Below are 15,631 nucleotides of genomic sequence, written 5' to 3'. Positions count from 1 at the left end.
GACAGCGGTCACGCGAGTGTCATCGCTCCGCGCTAGTGCGAGGGAGTCGTGGACCCGGCACGAGAGGCGACGGACGTCTTGGGGACGTCGCTCCGAGACGGTGAGGCAAGCGGGCGCGGTATTTGCAGAGCCACTAGACTTTTGCCGTGCGGAGACGTTTTCATAAACATGCAGTCGAGCTTGTCGTTGAGCAGCTACGGTCGCGAGTTTTCGTTTTACTTTTCGCACACGTGTGTTCTGTTGTCAATTCGGGCGAGTTGCGACTCTTTGTTTCATCCTGGTCATTCGCAGTCTTAGGTTCTGTGTTATTTTTCTTTTAATTTCTTTCTGGCCTGTGCAGAAAACAGTCAGACAGACATCCTATCACGCGCGGGTCTTAAGGAATATATTCTTTACCGTGGGAGTGATAGTCATCACGGACGGGACGTCCCGTAATTTTCTTAACTAGATCAGTGCGCGGAATCGGGTTTCGACCCACCTCGAATTAGTCACAGGCGGAAACGTGGCAGCCCCATGTAAAGTGTTCGGGGTCTTGTACATAAAGGACCATCAAACTTTATTAGAATTGTTTTCATTTAATCTCTGGAGACTAAGTTCCTCGGCCACGCGGCCTGAACCCCCTCTCTACCGAACCCTAGAGGTGGGTTGTGACAGCAATTTTCGGTATCTGTTCCAACCTGATACTGATACAGCATTGTACCATGTTACAAGTCTCTGATACTTCTGTATCAGATGGTCCCAGGAGGCAACAAAGCTCCGCGTACGCAGACCGTGCGACCGGAAGGAGAATCTGATACATTATTTATCACGCCTGGTAATTCTCTAACTCTGATACTCTCATGCCCGCCTGATACAACCAGTATCAATCAGTTCAACATTCACTGCAGTTCGTCCTGGCCGTGTATCACCATGTTGCGGGCTGTCATGCTTTGTAGTTAGTATCTTTATAGTGAAATAAGGAATGGATAAGTGCACGAAAAAGACTTCATTTGTGTGGAATTTTTTCACGGAAAATAATGAGTTTGCTAATTGTAATTTGTGTAAACAAAAACTTAGTTATAAATCATCGACTAATCTGAAGAAACATTTGAAAAAACATTGATATAGTATGCTCACTAATGTACCTATCTGTTTTTTTTTATTTTTTATTTTTGATAAAATCGTGAATTTTTAATGTATAAAAACACTAGTTACTAATTGTTTTCGAAAAAAGAAAGTCCATATGTTGATTACATCTGTTATTAGTGTCAACTGAGAATTTATTTGCATTTTCATAGCTGTTAGGTGCATAAATATAAATATTATATCTTGTATTAATGTACTTTTTAATATTAAAATTTCATTAGTTTTATTATTGAACGAGACGGTGCACGCACTGCGCACTGAGCGTACTTTTAAGTAGGACAATAAACAAAACGACTTGTAACCAGGGCTGCCACTCTGATATTCATGAAAAACCTAGATAACCTACAAAAAAACCCAGACACATGGGTAAAAAACCCAGATGCGTCTAAAATGCTATCGTTGAAAATGTTTGCGTACTAATTCAAAAATATAAACATAACTGGTTTTAATATAAAACAATTAATTAATTAACTTACAAGACTAAAAATGGTTAAATACAACCAATACAAGAAAATTACACTGCAGCAAAATGGCTGTATAAGTAATTCTTGGACCAGCACATATCATAAAAAAAACCTACAAATATATACATGACAAAACAAACACCATCACTGCATTCTTTAAACCGGTAATTGTTTTTATAAAACTGCATCATGTACGTTAGTCTTTATTTAGAGTCTGATTCTACAAGATTGGTTTGAAGGTTAATTGTTGCATTGGTTTTGTGTTCTGCAAGCCTCTTTGAAGAATGTGTCTAATTTAATATTCGACTTAGCTTCTTGAAAACTAGTTTTGTGTTTATATGTATTTTTGTGTGTGAAACACATAGACTTGTTTGCATTTATCAAACAGATATTGCAACAGATACAGTAGCTACTACCTTTATTGTTGTTTTAGGTATAAAAATAATTAAAATTATAAAAAACCTAGAATTGTTGGAATTCATTATTTAAAGACCCAGAAACCCAAACACCATTGGAAAAACCCAGATCTGGGTGGAAAAACCCATGAGTGGCAGCTCTGCTTGTAACAATATCGCTTTGCGCCTCTCCTTCAAGGCTTCAACGCCTTCCCCTGCGCTTCCTCCCCTACATTCTTTCCCTTCTTTATCCCTTATTCGTCGTTCCTGCTCCCTTCCCTTTCACAAGCTCCGCCCAAGTGACCGTCATCTGCGATCGGGTACTGCGCTCATTGGACGTGGTGTTGTTCCAGGTGAATTCTGAACTGATACTAAAGTCTCTGATACTTTTCAAGTGTACTCGTTTGCCGTTCCTGATACAGGTGCGTATCAGTGACAAAGTATCAGGTTGATACTTTTCGACCCACCTCTACCGAACCCTGAGTAGCCGGCAGTACAGCAGGATTGTCAGGAACTAGTCGACCAGACCACGACATGTGGCGCCCTAACTAGTGTGGCCTAGCCAAAATACGTTTTCGAACTTTGTCTAGGTTGACTACGCATGCGGAACATTGAACAGTGGCAAAAGTCGTAGTTCGCGGGACATTGGACATAGTTTTTTCGGACATTGTGTGCGGGGCGAGACGAGACGCGGAGACAGTCGTGAGACGTGGGAGCAGCTGCGCACGAAACGGGCGCGACACAGCGGCGCGGGAGCAAGATAACGCGGGGCGTCTCACGCCGGCATCGTATTTCGCGCGGCGGAGCAGCGCGGCTTATAGCTGGCCGCGTGGATCAGGTATCTCGCGACGAGAAGAGATCGCCGACCTGGGGGAGATAAAGTCGCGGGAAGATACGAGATAAGGCGGAGATTGAATACGCCGGGAAGACGAGTAACGGATAATGGCAGATAACTACGAGCAGGGCGAGTGGTGTGGATGACGAGACAAGACGTGCACGAGTCGAGAGTGGAACGGGAACCTGCTGTCGCCTGAGCAAACGCCCCGAGACGTGACTGAGATTGAGCGATCGCGACTACGACACAGAGGCTACACGTCGTGACAATCATGAACGACTTCCAGGAAGCATATGAGTCGTGGGCCGACGCAGACTTTCCAGAGTCAGGCGAGAGTTGCGAGCACTTTACCAATTATGAATGTGGATTTTGTTTCGAATACCGGATGTACAGCATGACGAAATGCGGTGCGCCTTCATGCCCCGGCGGGACACCTGATGGGTGGTTCTGCGAGGAGTGTGGGAATCTGAGGCACGAGGAATGTTTACATCCGACCGCTCGTGAAGAGGCGTGGATGTTTGGCTTTACATGTGAACCGTGCCGAATGAAGTTGTACTGTGCGGACGCCGACACGTGGCCATTGCGTGAGACGACAGTTCAACAGACGCCGCCACCACACCAGACGCCGCCGCAACAGATGCCGCCGCCACCACACCAGACGCCGCCGCAACAGACGCTGCCACAACAGACGCCGCCACCACACCAGATGCCGCGGCAACAGACGCCGCCAAAACAGACGCCAACACACCAGATGCCGCTGCACCAGACGCAGCCGCAACCGACGCTACCACTCCAGACGCCGCCTCCGACATCGCCGCCCCCAGCTGACCAGTGGATTGCTGTTGCGACGTCGGGCAACATCGTCAGCGAGACAACACACTGCGAGACTGCCGAGTCAACGCCATACCATGCCGTGGTCATCGCACCACCACCACCGACGCCGCCGCCCCCAACTGCCGTGAAGGCTCACAGTGGGCTGACGCGGTGCGAACCGGCCGTGCTGCCACGTCCACCAGAGGACAAAACAACACAAGATCACCTGGAGGAACTACCCCGACGGCGCCGCCCACCGGTGCTGAGAAAGCTGCTGGCACGGAACGGCTTCGCAAAACGACGATTTTGCAACACTCTCAAGGGAATCAGCCACCTGTCGAGCCATTCACAGTCAACCCGGCGCCACCTACACCCATCACACGTGCCTCTGAAGGCACTGCCACACCGCCGCGGCCCGCCACGCGCACCACCTGGGGCACGCCGCCGCCTGACGCAGAAGGCGCCGACACCACCGCCACCTGCCACGCGCACCACCTGGGGCACGACGCCGCCTGCCACACGCACCACCTGGGGCATGCCGCCGCCTGATGCAGAAGGCGCCAACACACCACCGCCACCTGCCACGCGCACCACCTGGGGCACGACGCCGCCCGCCACGCGAGCCACCTGGGGCGCGCCGACACCTGCCGTGGAAGGCGCCGCCACACCGCCGCCGCCCGCCACGCGAGCCACCTGGAGCGCATGACACCTGCCGCTGAAGGCGCCGCCACACCGCCGCCGCCGCCCTTCTCGGCCTCCCCCATGGCAGCAGGTATGGTCAGCGCGGACACCACGACGATGCCGGACACACCAGGTCAGTGTTCCAGTACAGCGACCCAATGCATCACGTCCATGCGGGTAAATGAGTGGCGCTCCCGGACATAACGGCCTCGTCGGAGGGGGGGCATTTGACGTCGACCCAAGTGTCTCCCGGCTCCTTCAGGCCGTTATGCCTCGCCAGCGCCATCTCTTGAGTGTGTTGTGCGACGCAAGTGTCGGTGACGTGCGACGTATGTTTGCTTTACAGGATATGACTTAATATTTTATTATAAATATATTTTTGCTTTACGTTTTTTGTATATTTTTATTATAATTAATTCTGTATTGAAGGGTTTTGTATTTTATAAGTTTAAATTGTTCACCGGGCGCCAAGGCCGCAGCTTCCGCCTGTGACCAATCAGAGTGTTCCGCGGGCTCGCGGAGAAGGGGGGAGACGCGGGCGCTGGGGCGCGGCAGGGGAGTGGGAAGCAGTCGTCGCCAGGACTCGGCAGACAGCGGTCACGCGAGTGTCATCGCTCCGCGCTAGTGCGAGGGAGTCGTGGACCCGGCACGAGAGGCGACGGACGTCTTGGGGACGTCGCTCCGGGACGGTGAGGCAAGCGGGCGCGGTATTTGCAGAGCCACTAGACTTTTGCCGTGCGGAGACGTTTTCATAAACTTTGCAGTCGAGCTTGTCGTTGAGCAGCTACGGTCGCGAGTTTTCGTTTTACTTTTCGCACACGTGTGTTCTGTTGTCAATTCGGGCGAGTTGCGACTCTTTGTTTCATCCTGGTCATTCGCAGTCTTAGGTTCTGTGTTATTTTTCTTTTAATTTCTTTCTGGCCTGTGCAGAATACAGTCAGACAGACATCCTATCACGCGCGGGTCTTAAGGAATATATTCTTTACCGTGGGAGTGATAGTTATCACGGACGGGACGTCCCGTAATTTTCTTAACTGGATCAGTGCGCGGAATCGGGTTTCGACCCACCTCGAATTAGTCACAGGCGGAAACGTGGCAGCCCCATGTAAAGTGTTCGGGGTCTTGTACATAAAGGACCATCAAACTTTATTAGAATTGTTTTCATTTAATCTCTGGAGACTAAGTTTCTCGGCCACGCGGCCTGAACCCCCTCTCTACCGAACCCTGAGTAGCCGGCAGTACAGCAGCATTGTCAGGAACTAGTCGACCAGACCGCGACACTAGTTAAGGATCCCAGATCATGGCCGCATACTCCATCACTGGCTTGACCAATGTGGAGTATGCATTCTCCCTTACCCTCCTCCCTCCTCCTTATAGGATCCTGACAAAGCAAACCCTTCGCCCTCCTCTCCTTACTCACCACCTGCTGAACTTTTTTTTGTCCTTCCTGGGTTATTTTGCAGAGTCACCCTCAGGTATTAATAATCTTCTGCCTTATTTATCTCTTGCTCCTTATAGCTCTACATTGACATGAGCCTTCTTTGTCAGTGTTCAGCCCACCGACCATCTGGCTGTGTGACTTCAGCTTCGGAGAGGTAGCTTGATTTGCAGAGGTCGAAGTGATTGGTCGAGAGGGGATTGAGGAGAAAGAACAATGGATTAACATCCCTTGGCCATATGTCACTTGGTCCTGTCAAAGGATGCCCTGAGAACTCGTCCAATTGCCCGCGTATCTCCAGCCGGAGAGTGATGAGTTCAGGCCTACGTGGCCGGGACCGAAATAAGTAGGACAGGGAAGGGTTTTTCTGGGAGATTGGAGGTACTGGTGAAGGTAGTAGGAAAAGTATGTATTGTCCGTGTCCGTGAGCGGGTTTTATTTGCGGAAGCCCTATCACAGCCTGGCTGACACATTGCGAGACGAACGATTCTCCCTCGCCGCGACTCGGACTCTCGAATTACTAAAATAGTTAGCACTCGATCTGGTATGACTACTGAAGGCAGCCCCGTGAAATATTCAGCTAGTCGCGAAACTCGACCGTACGTGATGTGTACTTCGAGCGGAGCGGAGTGAGAGCACGTCTGCTCCGCGCAGCAGCTAATAAGCGACTGATACTCCTCCCGCCCGAGCGCCGCTGCGCGCGGGCCACGGAGGAGGGGAAGGGGAAGCAGGCCGGCGCGGAAGAACACGAGTTCGCGGCGGGCCAGGCTGCAGATCCACACACTAACATAGGCACTGAAATAACATTATACACATAAAATACAAATACAATTACAAATGAATAATAAAATAAAATAAAAATATAATACAAATACATGGCCGTCCGTGAGCGGTCCAGGGCGCACGCGGGTGCATCTCTGATCGAAACACAACACTGAGCTGCACCACTAAAGCAAGAGAGGGCGCTGACGAGGCATAACGGCCTGAAGTAGTTGGGGAGACACTTGGGTCGATGTCACAGCGTACGATAATTAAAGTTTCTTAACCCTTAATAGCTAAAAATTGACATTAAATATATATATAAGAAATTGGTTTGTGTAATTAAGGTGTGGTTGGAGCCAAATATATCACACATACTCATAAAGGCAGGTTAGGAGCGACAGAGTGGCATGATAGGTTAAGTATTGCAGATGACCCAGCCAGACGATATCTGAACCCTGAGGTAAGACCTTTACACACTACTCTCTCAACACTGGAATGGGTACTGATGTGTTAAGACTTCTTTCTTTTACTCCCTCTTCCTCAGAAATCTAACCACCTTTATATTTCCAACATTCAGTGACATTCAATTCTTATCTATCTTTATAGCCTGATCAGATTCTTCTGCATATGTACTCCTTCCCAAACCACCTCATACACCACACAATCATCCACAAACAATCTGATCCTGGCTTCCCTTTTCTCTCCTATGTAGTTCATCATTATCATCAACAGGGGCCCCAACACTCTCGCCTGCAGCACTACTGGTGTCACTTCATACCTTTCCTCCCCCCAAAAACAGCATCTGTTTTCTATCTCTAAGGAAATTCCTTACCCAAATTATCACCTTGCCATCTTTTACCAACTGTTCCTTCTCCATTAACCTCTTATGTGACACCTTTTCAAAGTCGATGAATATTGTGTCTTTCTGTTTCCCCCAACACAATCCATTACTTCTCCAGCAAACCCCACCATCTGCCTTTAACACTAGAACCCTCTCCTGAAACTATGCTGTATCGTATCAATCCACCCTAAATGATTCATTTCCACCTCTTCCCACATATCAGCCAACAAGCTTCTCTATTATCTTCCCTACGCAGGATGTCAGGCTGACTGGCCTGTAATTTCCTGTATTTGCCTTATCACTACCTTTTTTTGTAAATCAGTACCACCACTTCTTCTATCCATTACTTTGGCGTATTTCCCTTTCCCAAGGATTGCTGGTACATCACCGTTTGGTATCGCCATATCTCCGTACCTCCTAACCTAAGGTGACTGTGCCCTATCCCATCCAGCCCATCAGTCTAACTCCCATTCAAATTCCTAATCCGTTTTGCACCTCTTACAACCATAATTCTAAAACCCACATTAGCTTCTTTCCTGCCTTCCCATGCCACTTTCCATACAAATACATAGTGACGTCGACCCAAGTGTCTCCTCGGCTCCTTCAGGCCGTTATGCCTCGTCAACGTCCTCTCTTGCAATACTAGTGCACTGACTGTGAAGTGCGACGGTCGGGGACGCACCCGCGTGCGCCCTAGTATGCCAGTGGGCTTCTTTTTGTGTGTAAATAAGTATGGTTTTTATGTATTTTTAAACAATCACGAGCCTCAACAATTGTGTATATTTTGTAATCGTAACTTATTAATTCATGTGTAAATAATTCTGTGATTTTTCTCAAGTGTTTCGCCGTGCTAGTAATGTAATCGCAGCCTGGCGCATCGCGGGGTGGGCCTCTCCCACGCCGGCCGATTTCCCCTCCCCTCCTCCGCGGCCCGCGGGCCTCGGTCCGCTGGCGGGCGGGGAAGGGCAGTGGTGTTCTGAGCGCGGTCGAGGACAGATGTACACGCCGCTCCGCGCTGCTCGTGAGGCGCGTCTTCTCAGCTCGTGGACCGATGACAGTGTAAAATCACGGGTTGTCGCTGCAGCCGAGCTGCATCCGTTGCTTCGCTCACCATATTGAGTTTTACGAGTTTTGCGGGACGTCACCAGACGGCTGTCATAGGCCGCGTACGCGCAGTTACGGACCGCCGAACCTCGCAGTCAGTACGAGACTTTTACGTAACAGGCTGCGCACGCGTTGCACATCATTGGAGTAACCTTAATCGGGGCCTTTGTTACGGGAGAAACTTCCCAGTTTGTGTTGGGACGTGTTAACGGACGAGACTTTCTTCCGGGAGTCCGGGTCGCAGCGGAGAGGGCGCTCGTTCCGCGACGGGTCCGCCAGGCTGCGGCAGGCTCTCTAAGCGACAGTAAAAGGGGCTCGTGGAACATTCAACACCGAGTTATCTTTGGAACTGCCTACCATTCTTCCTCCTCACCTAAAACTCCCTCCAGGTCCCGTATTTCCCGGTCCCGGCCACATTGGCCTGGGCCCACACCTCACCGACGAGAGCTGCACGGGCAAGACAGGGCAATTACACAAACGGGGAATCAGGGACCTAAAGCAGAGGGACGTCAATAGGTACTTCTCTTGTAGCAAGTTTGGTTTTCCTATCTCTCTGTTCCCTGAGCGCTGCTATTCTCTCATCTACCTTCAATTTTTGTACATAATCGTAAAGATGTGTCCCATTTACTTTCCTCCTTTCACCCATTAGCATTTCTATGTGCGCTTCCCTTGCTGCCTTTGTTTTCTTCATTGATTTATTACCCAGGTACTTCATTTCTGTCTTGATTTTTTCTCCTTCACCTTTTAATATTTTTGTAGTCGACTTGGACAATAAAACTACTATACTACTATACTAATGCCTTGCATACAGCCTCGTTTACTTTATTTAAAGCCCTTATCTCGCTGCCATATTATAAATTTTTTATTCTTTAAATTAATTTTTTTAACTTTATTAATTTTTGTCGCATAATTTAAATAGTGCTATTCTTAATATATTTTTTATTTTTCTAGAATTAAGAGTTTTTCGAAAAAGTTAATCGGTAAGAAATGTTTTAACTAAATGTTGAGAATAGATTCCATTATCATGGCTGTATATTATACTTTCATGGCATTTCTACCAAAAAAAATCTCCATAACGCTTATGATCTGTTCACTTCCGTCTCTGGTACTTGATGTGAAAAGTATTTCTTCCGGTGTGTTGACTTTTTTGATGCTTGTTCTGTAAAGTTAAAGTCCGATTAATCGGCGACTTGCATCAAGAATTCATACCATCGTCTAACTAAATCTAACTAAAATGAGTTCTAAGGCGGAGTTGGCTTGTGTGTACTCTTCGCTCATCTTGGCGGATGACGATGTAGCAATTACGGTAAGTCTGTAACCTCACTGGATCATGCCGTGGCGTGACTCGTGACAGGGTCGTGATTTGCCGTGTCTTCTTCCTCAGGGTGAGAAGATCCAGACGATCCTGAAAGCGGCGAATGTGGACGTGGAACCGTACTGGCCGGGTTTGTTCGCCAAAGCCCTGGAAGGCATCAGCGTGAAGGATCTGATCACCAATGTCGGGTCGGGAGTAGGCGCGGGACCCGCTGTTGGAGTAGCAGGTACTGTTTCTTTGAGTTGTTCTGAGGGCGCACAGCTGCTATTAACTATTACTGTAACTTGCGATACCACCCATTGTCGGGTGGCCTCGAAGCACAGGACAAAGCACGGTAAATGTTGAAAAGTCCCCGATTCCGGGGGTTAATGGAATCGAATAACTCATGTGAAACCAAGTTTCGCATAACGTATCAAAGTCATATCACTTGATCTTAATTGCATGGTCCTTGATGATTGATCATATGGTACATGCTGCCTGCTGTTTTAATTTAGTACATCTAAAGATCCTGGATACAACAAAAATTGGGATTAACAATGAATGTTGATGGTATTATTTCAAATAAAAATCCCGAATTTTTTTAATACTTTTTAACATTGTATTGTAATATGTTTTAAGCAGGATCTTTTGATGTACCAAAAGCAGTATGCAGCATGTACCACATGATCAATCATACAGGATAATGCCATCAGGATTAAGGGATTATACTTGGATATGTGAAATTTAACAATTACCGTTATTTGTTATATTTCCTAGTAACTGCTACTAAAATGTTCAATTTTCCGAGGTATTTTTAAAGGAAAATCCCAAGTTTGGCTTTTCAAATCTAAAGGAAGCCCAGCTAAATAATTTTTTAGCCATTTAAGTATATTTTAAATTCCTTCTGGGTTCTCAGAAACTTTGAAGCGGGCAGGGCCATGAAGTAATGGGAATTTTGGAGTAACTGCAAGAGAAAAGCTCTGCAACAGAGGAATTGTAGCGAAAGTAATAATTTGAGGTTAATATTGACATTTTTTTGAACTTTGTGGCTAAAATATTAGGGCAGTTAAATAAATTAACTACATTTTAAATTGGTAATTCCTAACTAGCCATTCAAATGATTTTACAGCATGTTAAATTAGCTAACCAAATATAATAATACATCCATGCTGGTTTAAGTACATATTGTAAATGTAGCTAACCTAACCGACCATTTTCATGAAAATTTTTATATGGCCTAACCTAATTATTTGTTAAAAGTAAATAGAAAGCATGTACAAATAATACATCAGGATCATGCTGTCAGGATCGAGGGATTAACTTGGATACGTGATTACAATAGACATGTTTAAGCAATTACTTAAGTGTTGTTCCTGTGGAGCAAGGTGGTGTTAGTAGCAAGATACTAGACCTACATTCTGAAGACTTGTTAGTCCTGCTTTTGTTTTCCTACGGCATTTCTGCTGGCGTCGAGAGATGAAGTGCTTTGTGATTTTAGGTTTGTGTGCATTATCTACTGGTCTTGTGATGTCAGGCGTGTGTATTGTGGTGATACATTTTCACCACCTCTGCCCGATTGTGTTTTTTTTATGTGCTTGTAGGTATTTGGTATTTTTCTCAGAATGAGGCCATGGTTCCAAATTAATTAGCTTTTCCTGCACTGCTAGAAAGTATGAGAGATTGAGAGTGTGAGAGATTGAGAGTGTGAGAGATTGAGAGTGTGAGAGATTGAGAGTGTGAGAGATTGAGAGTGTGAGAGATTGAGAGTGTGAGAGATTGAGAGTGTGAGAGATTGAGAGTGTGAGAGATTGAGAGTGTGAGAGATTGAGAGATTGAAAGTATGAGAGAGAAAGAGTGTGAGTGTTTCAACTCAAACTTGCATATCTAAGATGGATCTCTGTTGGTCTCACCTGGTCAGTTTAGAAGGATTCACGCTCTTGCGTCTGGAGGTTTGTACGACTGCCGTGCCCAGTGATTATAGAAGCATGTATTAGCTGCTGACTAGTGATGACAGCTGTGGTTATGAGGGCGCGGCTTATGCGTGTGGGGGGCCGTGCGAAGCCGCGCAGGGCCGTGCTCACGCCCGTGTCTTGTCCTCAGCGCCTGCCGCGGCCGCCGCGCCGGAGGCCGCCGCCCCGGAGAAGAAGGAGGAGGCCAAGAAGGACGAGTCGGAGGAGTCGGACGACGACATGGGCTTCGGTGAGTCGCGTCTCGCGTCCCGTCTGACTATTTGAGCGGAGCTCGTTCGCACGGTAGTCGGTCGGGAGGAACATTCTTGATGAAAATAACTTGTCTGTTTTTGACTACGTATTATGCGTAAACCATACAGGCATCGACTGAATCAATATGATGCTAAGCATTAAAAAAAAAAAATGAAATTGAAAGTATATAAACAGCAAATTTACAGTTTTATTTCCATTTCCACTTAAAGAGTGTAAAACTTCAAAATTGTATAGTAACTTCATATACGCCAAATTAATTTTCGTAGTCATTTCAATGTTCATTTAACTAAAAAATATTTTTTTTTATCAACATTTTTCAAAGGGATTTATTATCAAAATAGAAATGACATGAATTAATTTTATTGATTGCAGTATTGAATAATTGCACAACCCTATTGATAAGACTTGCTTAACCTTGTATTGCAGATGGCTTTCATAGGTCTGGTATTCACGTCATTTCAAACACATGTGCTTAATGCTGCAGGTATCTTTCTTTTAAAAGCAAGCACATTACGTCCCCTAAACAACTCTTTATTTTCTCAAAGTCTCCCTGATGGTGTTCCTCTGTCATGGTTGCAGTCTTATTACTTTAGTAATGGGAGTATATTTACGAACTGGAAAGCAGAGTGCTCAAACCCAATGATTATACAGTTCTGGGGCAACGACCTGATGCTAATGATGTCTTCCAGATGTTATGAGGGGTTGTGACAAGGTTTGGTTTTTATAGAAAAACCAAAATATTTAAAAAAAATGTAATTTTAAATATGATATCTTAATAAATCTTAATGTAAGGTCTAATTTTACTCTAATAACAATAGTTAGCTCATTGTTTCTTGTGATTTACGGGAACAAATAATTACATACTAATCAAGATCCAATCATTTAAATTATCAGAATAAGTTATAAATTATACCCAGCTAAATACTCCTAAAGTAAAATTAATTAGTAAATTGTAGTCAAAAGTGTAAATAAAGAAGGAAAAAAATTACCTATTAAAAATATAATTTGTGGGAAATCCTGAACTATACTGTGAATAACCATTCTGTGGGGAAATACCCTTTCTCTGGTTAAGTCTTGTCAGATGTGCAGATTTGCTGGACTTAAGTTCTTAGATGTTATCTTTCTGTTCAGCAGGATGTGTTTACACCTATTCCTCACTTAGCACGTCTTTAGATTTCGCGGATTCATTTAGCGCGATGTGAATTTTACTGCCCCAGTCTTGAATATCACGTCTGTAAATTTCAGTTGGAGCGAAATCTCCACAGGCAAAAAAAAAAGACGGGCACGACACCACGAAGTCTGTTTCAACTTCTGTAAACAACAGATGTGCCGTGGGATACAGGTAGCCAAACAAGGGGGGAAGAGATGCGTGCAGGTCTGACTACGCTATCGGCTGTTGTACTAACATCAGCTATGGCAAGTTAAAGTGCTGCTATGGAGTGTAAAGGACCAAATGTTTTTACGTCCGTGCGTATGCCGCCGTGCCGTACCGTTGTCGCCTGGCCATAGATAGCCAGTGGCAGGGAATTCACTCAAACAAAAGCACTGTCTGCCCATTCAGCTGCTGGTAACTGTACGTGCTTGATCACTCATAATGCACCATGTTCAAGTATTTGAGACAAAACTAGAAGTATTACGGCACGCAGATTGTCATGAAGGCTACGCTTATGTTGGTCGCACTTGAGTTTTAAGCAAGTCAACTGTGCGCACAATCGTACAAAATAAGGACCCTTACCAAAATTTTATATAAAGCCTGATGTGGGTTGTTCTAGCGGGAATATATTTTAACGTTAGATACCGAAACAGAAATGAACAGATGATTCCGTGGAAAAGGTTGTTAAATGAATGTTGCAATGAAAAAAATAATCATTGTCCTGACAGGATTGATGTGAACCAGGTGGTGATACACGAACAAGCACTTTAATTTTTGAAAAATTATAATGTAATTATCCGGACAGTAATATCGGTTTCACTGTCAGTAAAGGATGGTTTGAAAGTACGCAACGTGAGTTGAAGGTCATGCCTGGGCGGGCAAGTCAGACAACCGACTGACGGTAAAGTACATAACCACGTATCTCCCATTACGGGGTGTCGTATTTGTCATACAAAGTGCTATGAGAGGCATATAAAGATAAATGGTGTGAAATATTTATAGTTGAGTGTTATTAAACACATTTATATTATGTAAGGTGTATTTTCCTTTACAATTTTGGAACACATTAAATAAATTAGCCTTGCTGTTTATGGAAACTAATGCTTCAGAATACGCTATTTTGAATAACAGGAGTATTTTTAGGAACGAAATAGTTGTGCTAAGTAACGGATTGGTGTACTACTTTAGTAATGGGAGTATGTTCGCGAGCTGGAAAGCGGAGTGCTCATACCCAATGATTATACAGTTCTGGGGCAACGACCTGATGCTAATGATGTCTTCCAGATGTTATGAGGGTGTGTGGAAAGGTTTGGTTATTTTATAAAAAAACCAAAATATTTTTTAAAAATATAATTTCAAATAGAATATCTTAATAAATCTTAAAGTATGGTCTAATTTTACTCTATTAACAATAGTTTGCTTATTGTCTCTTGTGATTTACGGGAACAAATAATTATATACTAATGAAAATTCAATCGTCGTAAATTGTACTCGGCTAAATACTCTTCTAAAGTAAAATTAATTAGTAAATTGTAGTCAAAAAAAAAATATTAAAAATATATTTTGTGGGAAATCCTGAACTGTACTGTGAAGAGAAAAACCCTTCCTCGGTTAAGTCCCAGTCAGATGTGCAGATTTGCTGGAATTCCGTTCTTACATGTTATCTTTCTGGTTCAACATGAGTTGCAGAAAGCGGGATTTGTAATATGGCTTTCATTTGAACATGCTGAGAACCGAAATAACTAAAGTAATTAAAAAAAAACAGGCTTTTTCCTGACCCTGGTTTGCAGAGTGAAAGGGAATGTGCAATGGCTGGTGTCGACTTGTAAACTAACTGTGGCTGTGTTTGGTTGGCAGGTCTGTTCGACTAGTTGGGCGACTGGACTCCAGGAAGACTGGTTTGGTTGTGTGTGTCTTGTGTTTGGTTGAATATTTTTGAATATATAATCAGCTAAAATTGACAATTGTTTTATTGGTGTGCACCATTCCTGCATTTCACATAGTCCTGATATCAGATAATGCTTGCTACGTGTACAACTTTTGCTTTGTCCACTTCTAAAACATAGTAATTTTTATTGGTCTCATTGAGTATGCTCCAAGAGTTTTTTTTAAATTGTAAAACTGTTGCTGAAAAGTGAGTGATTTTGATAATCTCACATGTCTCTAGCTATTAGTTACAAACATGCTTTTGTTTAAAGAACGGTTATTAAAGCAAAACAATTTTTGGTTGTGAAATATTAATGGTTTTTTTGTGGGAAATTTCATGAAATCATTTAAAAAATATACGCTAAGTTTTTTTGTCCGTTTATTTTTATACTTATAATATTAAAAACATATTAGCTTTGTGTATTTAGTAACTTAATTTACCATCTAAAATAAGTGTTAATCATTGATAAATATTAAAATCCTAGTTGATCAACAAAGTTGAATCCAGCAATTTCAAGCAAGTTGATGACTCAACCTCTTTGTCTTGATGCTAGTGTATGTGTTTTTTTCCCCCGGCA

General features: G+C 44.4%; 2 protein-coding genes across 2 annotated transcripts; both read left to right on the top strand.

The window, feature by feature from the left end:
• The first annotated feature begins 3,213 nt into the window (after positions 1–3,213).
• LOC134532317 (basic proline-rich protein-like) lies at positions 3,214–4,338 on the top strand. Its single transcript, XM_063368735.1, has one exon. It carries the CDS (start codon positions 3,214–3,216, stop codon positions 4,336–4,338), a length of 1,125 nt encoding a protein of 374 aa, XP_063224805.1.
• Positions 4,339–9,520: 5,182 nt separating this feature from the next.
• LOC134532108 (large ribosomal subunit protein P1) lies at positions 9,521–15,084 on the top strand. The gene is made up of 4 exons (XM_063368416.1): positions 9,521–9,764; positions 9,843–9,999; positions 11,853–11,951; positions 14,985–15,084. Exons 1-4 carry the CDS (start codon positions 9,693–9,695, stop codon positions 14,996–14,998), a joined length of 342 nt encoding a protein of 113 aa, XP_063224486.1. The 5' UTR covers positions 9,521–9,692; the 3' UTR covers positions 14,999–15,084.
• The last annotated feature ends 547 nt before the right edge of the window (positions 15,085–15,631 follow it).

The sequence above is a fragment of the Bacillus rossius genome, chromosome 5, assembly GCF_032445375.1.
Source record: "Bacillus rossius redtenbacheri isolate Brsri chromosome 5, Brsri_v3, whole genome shotgun sequence".
Lineage (NCBI taxonomy): Eukaryota > Metazoa > Arthropoda > Insecta > Phasmatodea > Bacillidae > Bacillus > Bacillus rossius.
The sequence above is the reverse complement of the archived record's forward strand: the minus strand, read 5'-3'. Positions and strand labels throughout refer to the sequence as shown.

Excerpts from the sequence above, each read along its gene's own strand:
- LOC134532317 (XM_063368735.1), top strand. The coding sequence starts at position 3,214 with ATGACGAAATGCGGTGCGCCTTCATGCCCCGGCGGGACACCTGATGGG.
- LOC134532108 (XM_063368416.1), top strand. The coding sequence starts at position 9,693 with ATGAGTTCTAAGGCGGAGTTGGCTTGTGTGTACTCTTCGCTCATCTTG. Across the intron at positions 9,765-9,842 it reads ATGACGATGTAGCAATTACG|GGTGAGAAGATCCAGACGAT; the intron begins GTAAGTCTGTAA and ends CTTCTTCCTCAG. Across the intron at positions 10,000-11,852 it reads ACCCGCTGTTGGAGTAGCAG|CGCCTGCCGCGGCCGCCGCG; the intron begins GTACTGTTTCTT and ends TCTTGTCCTCAG.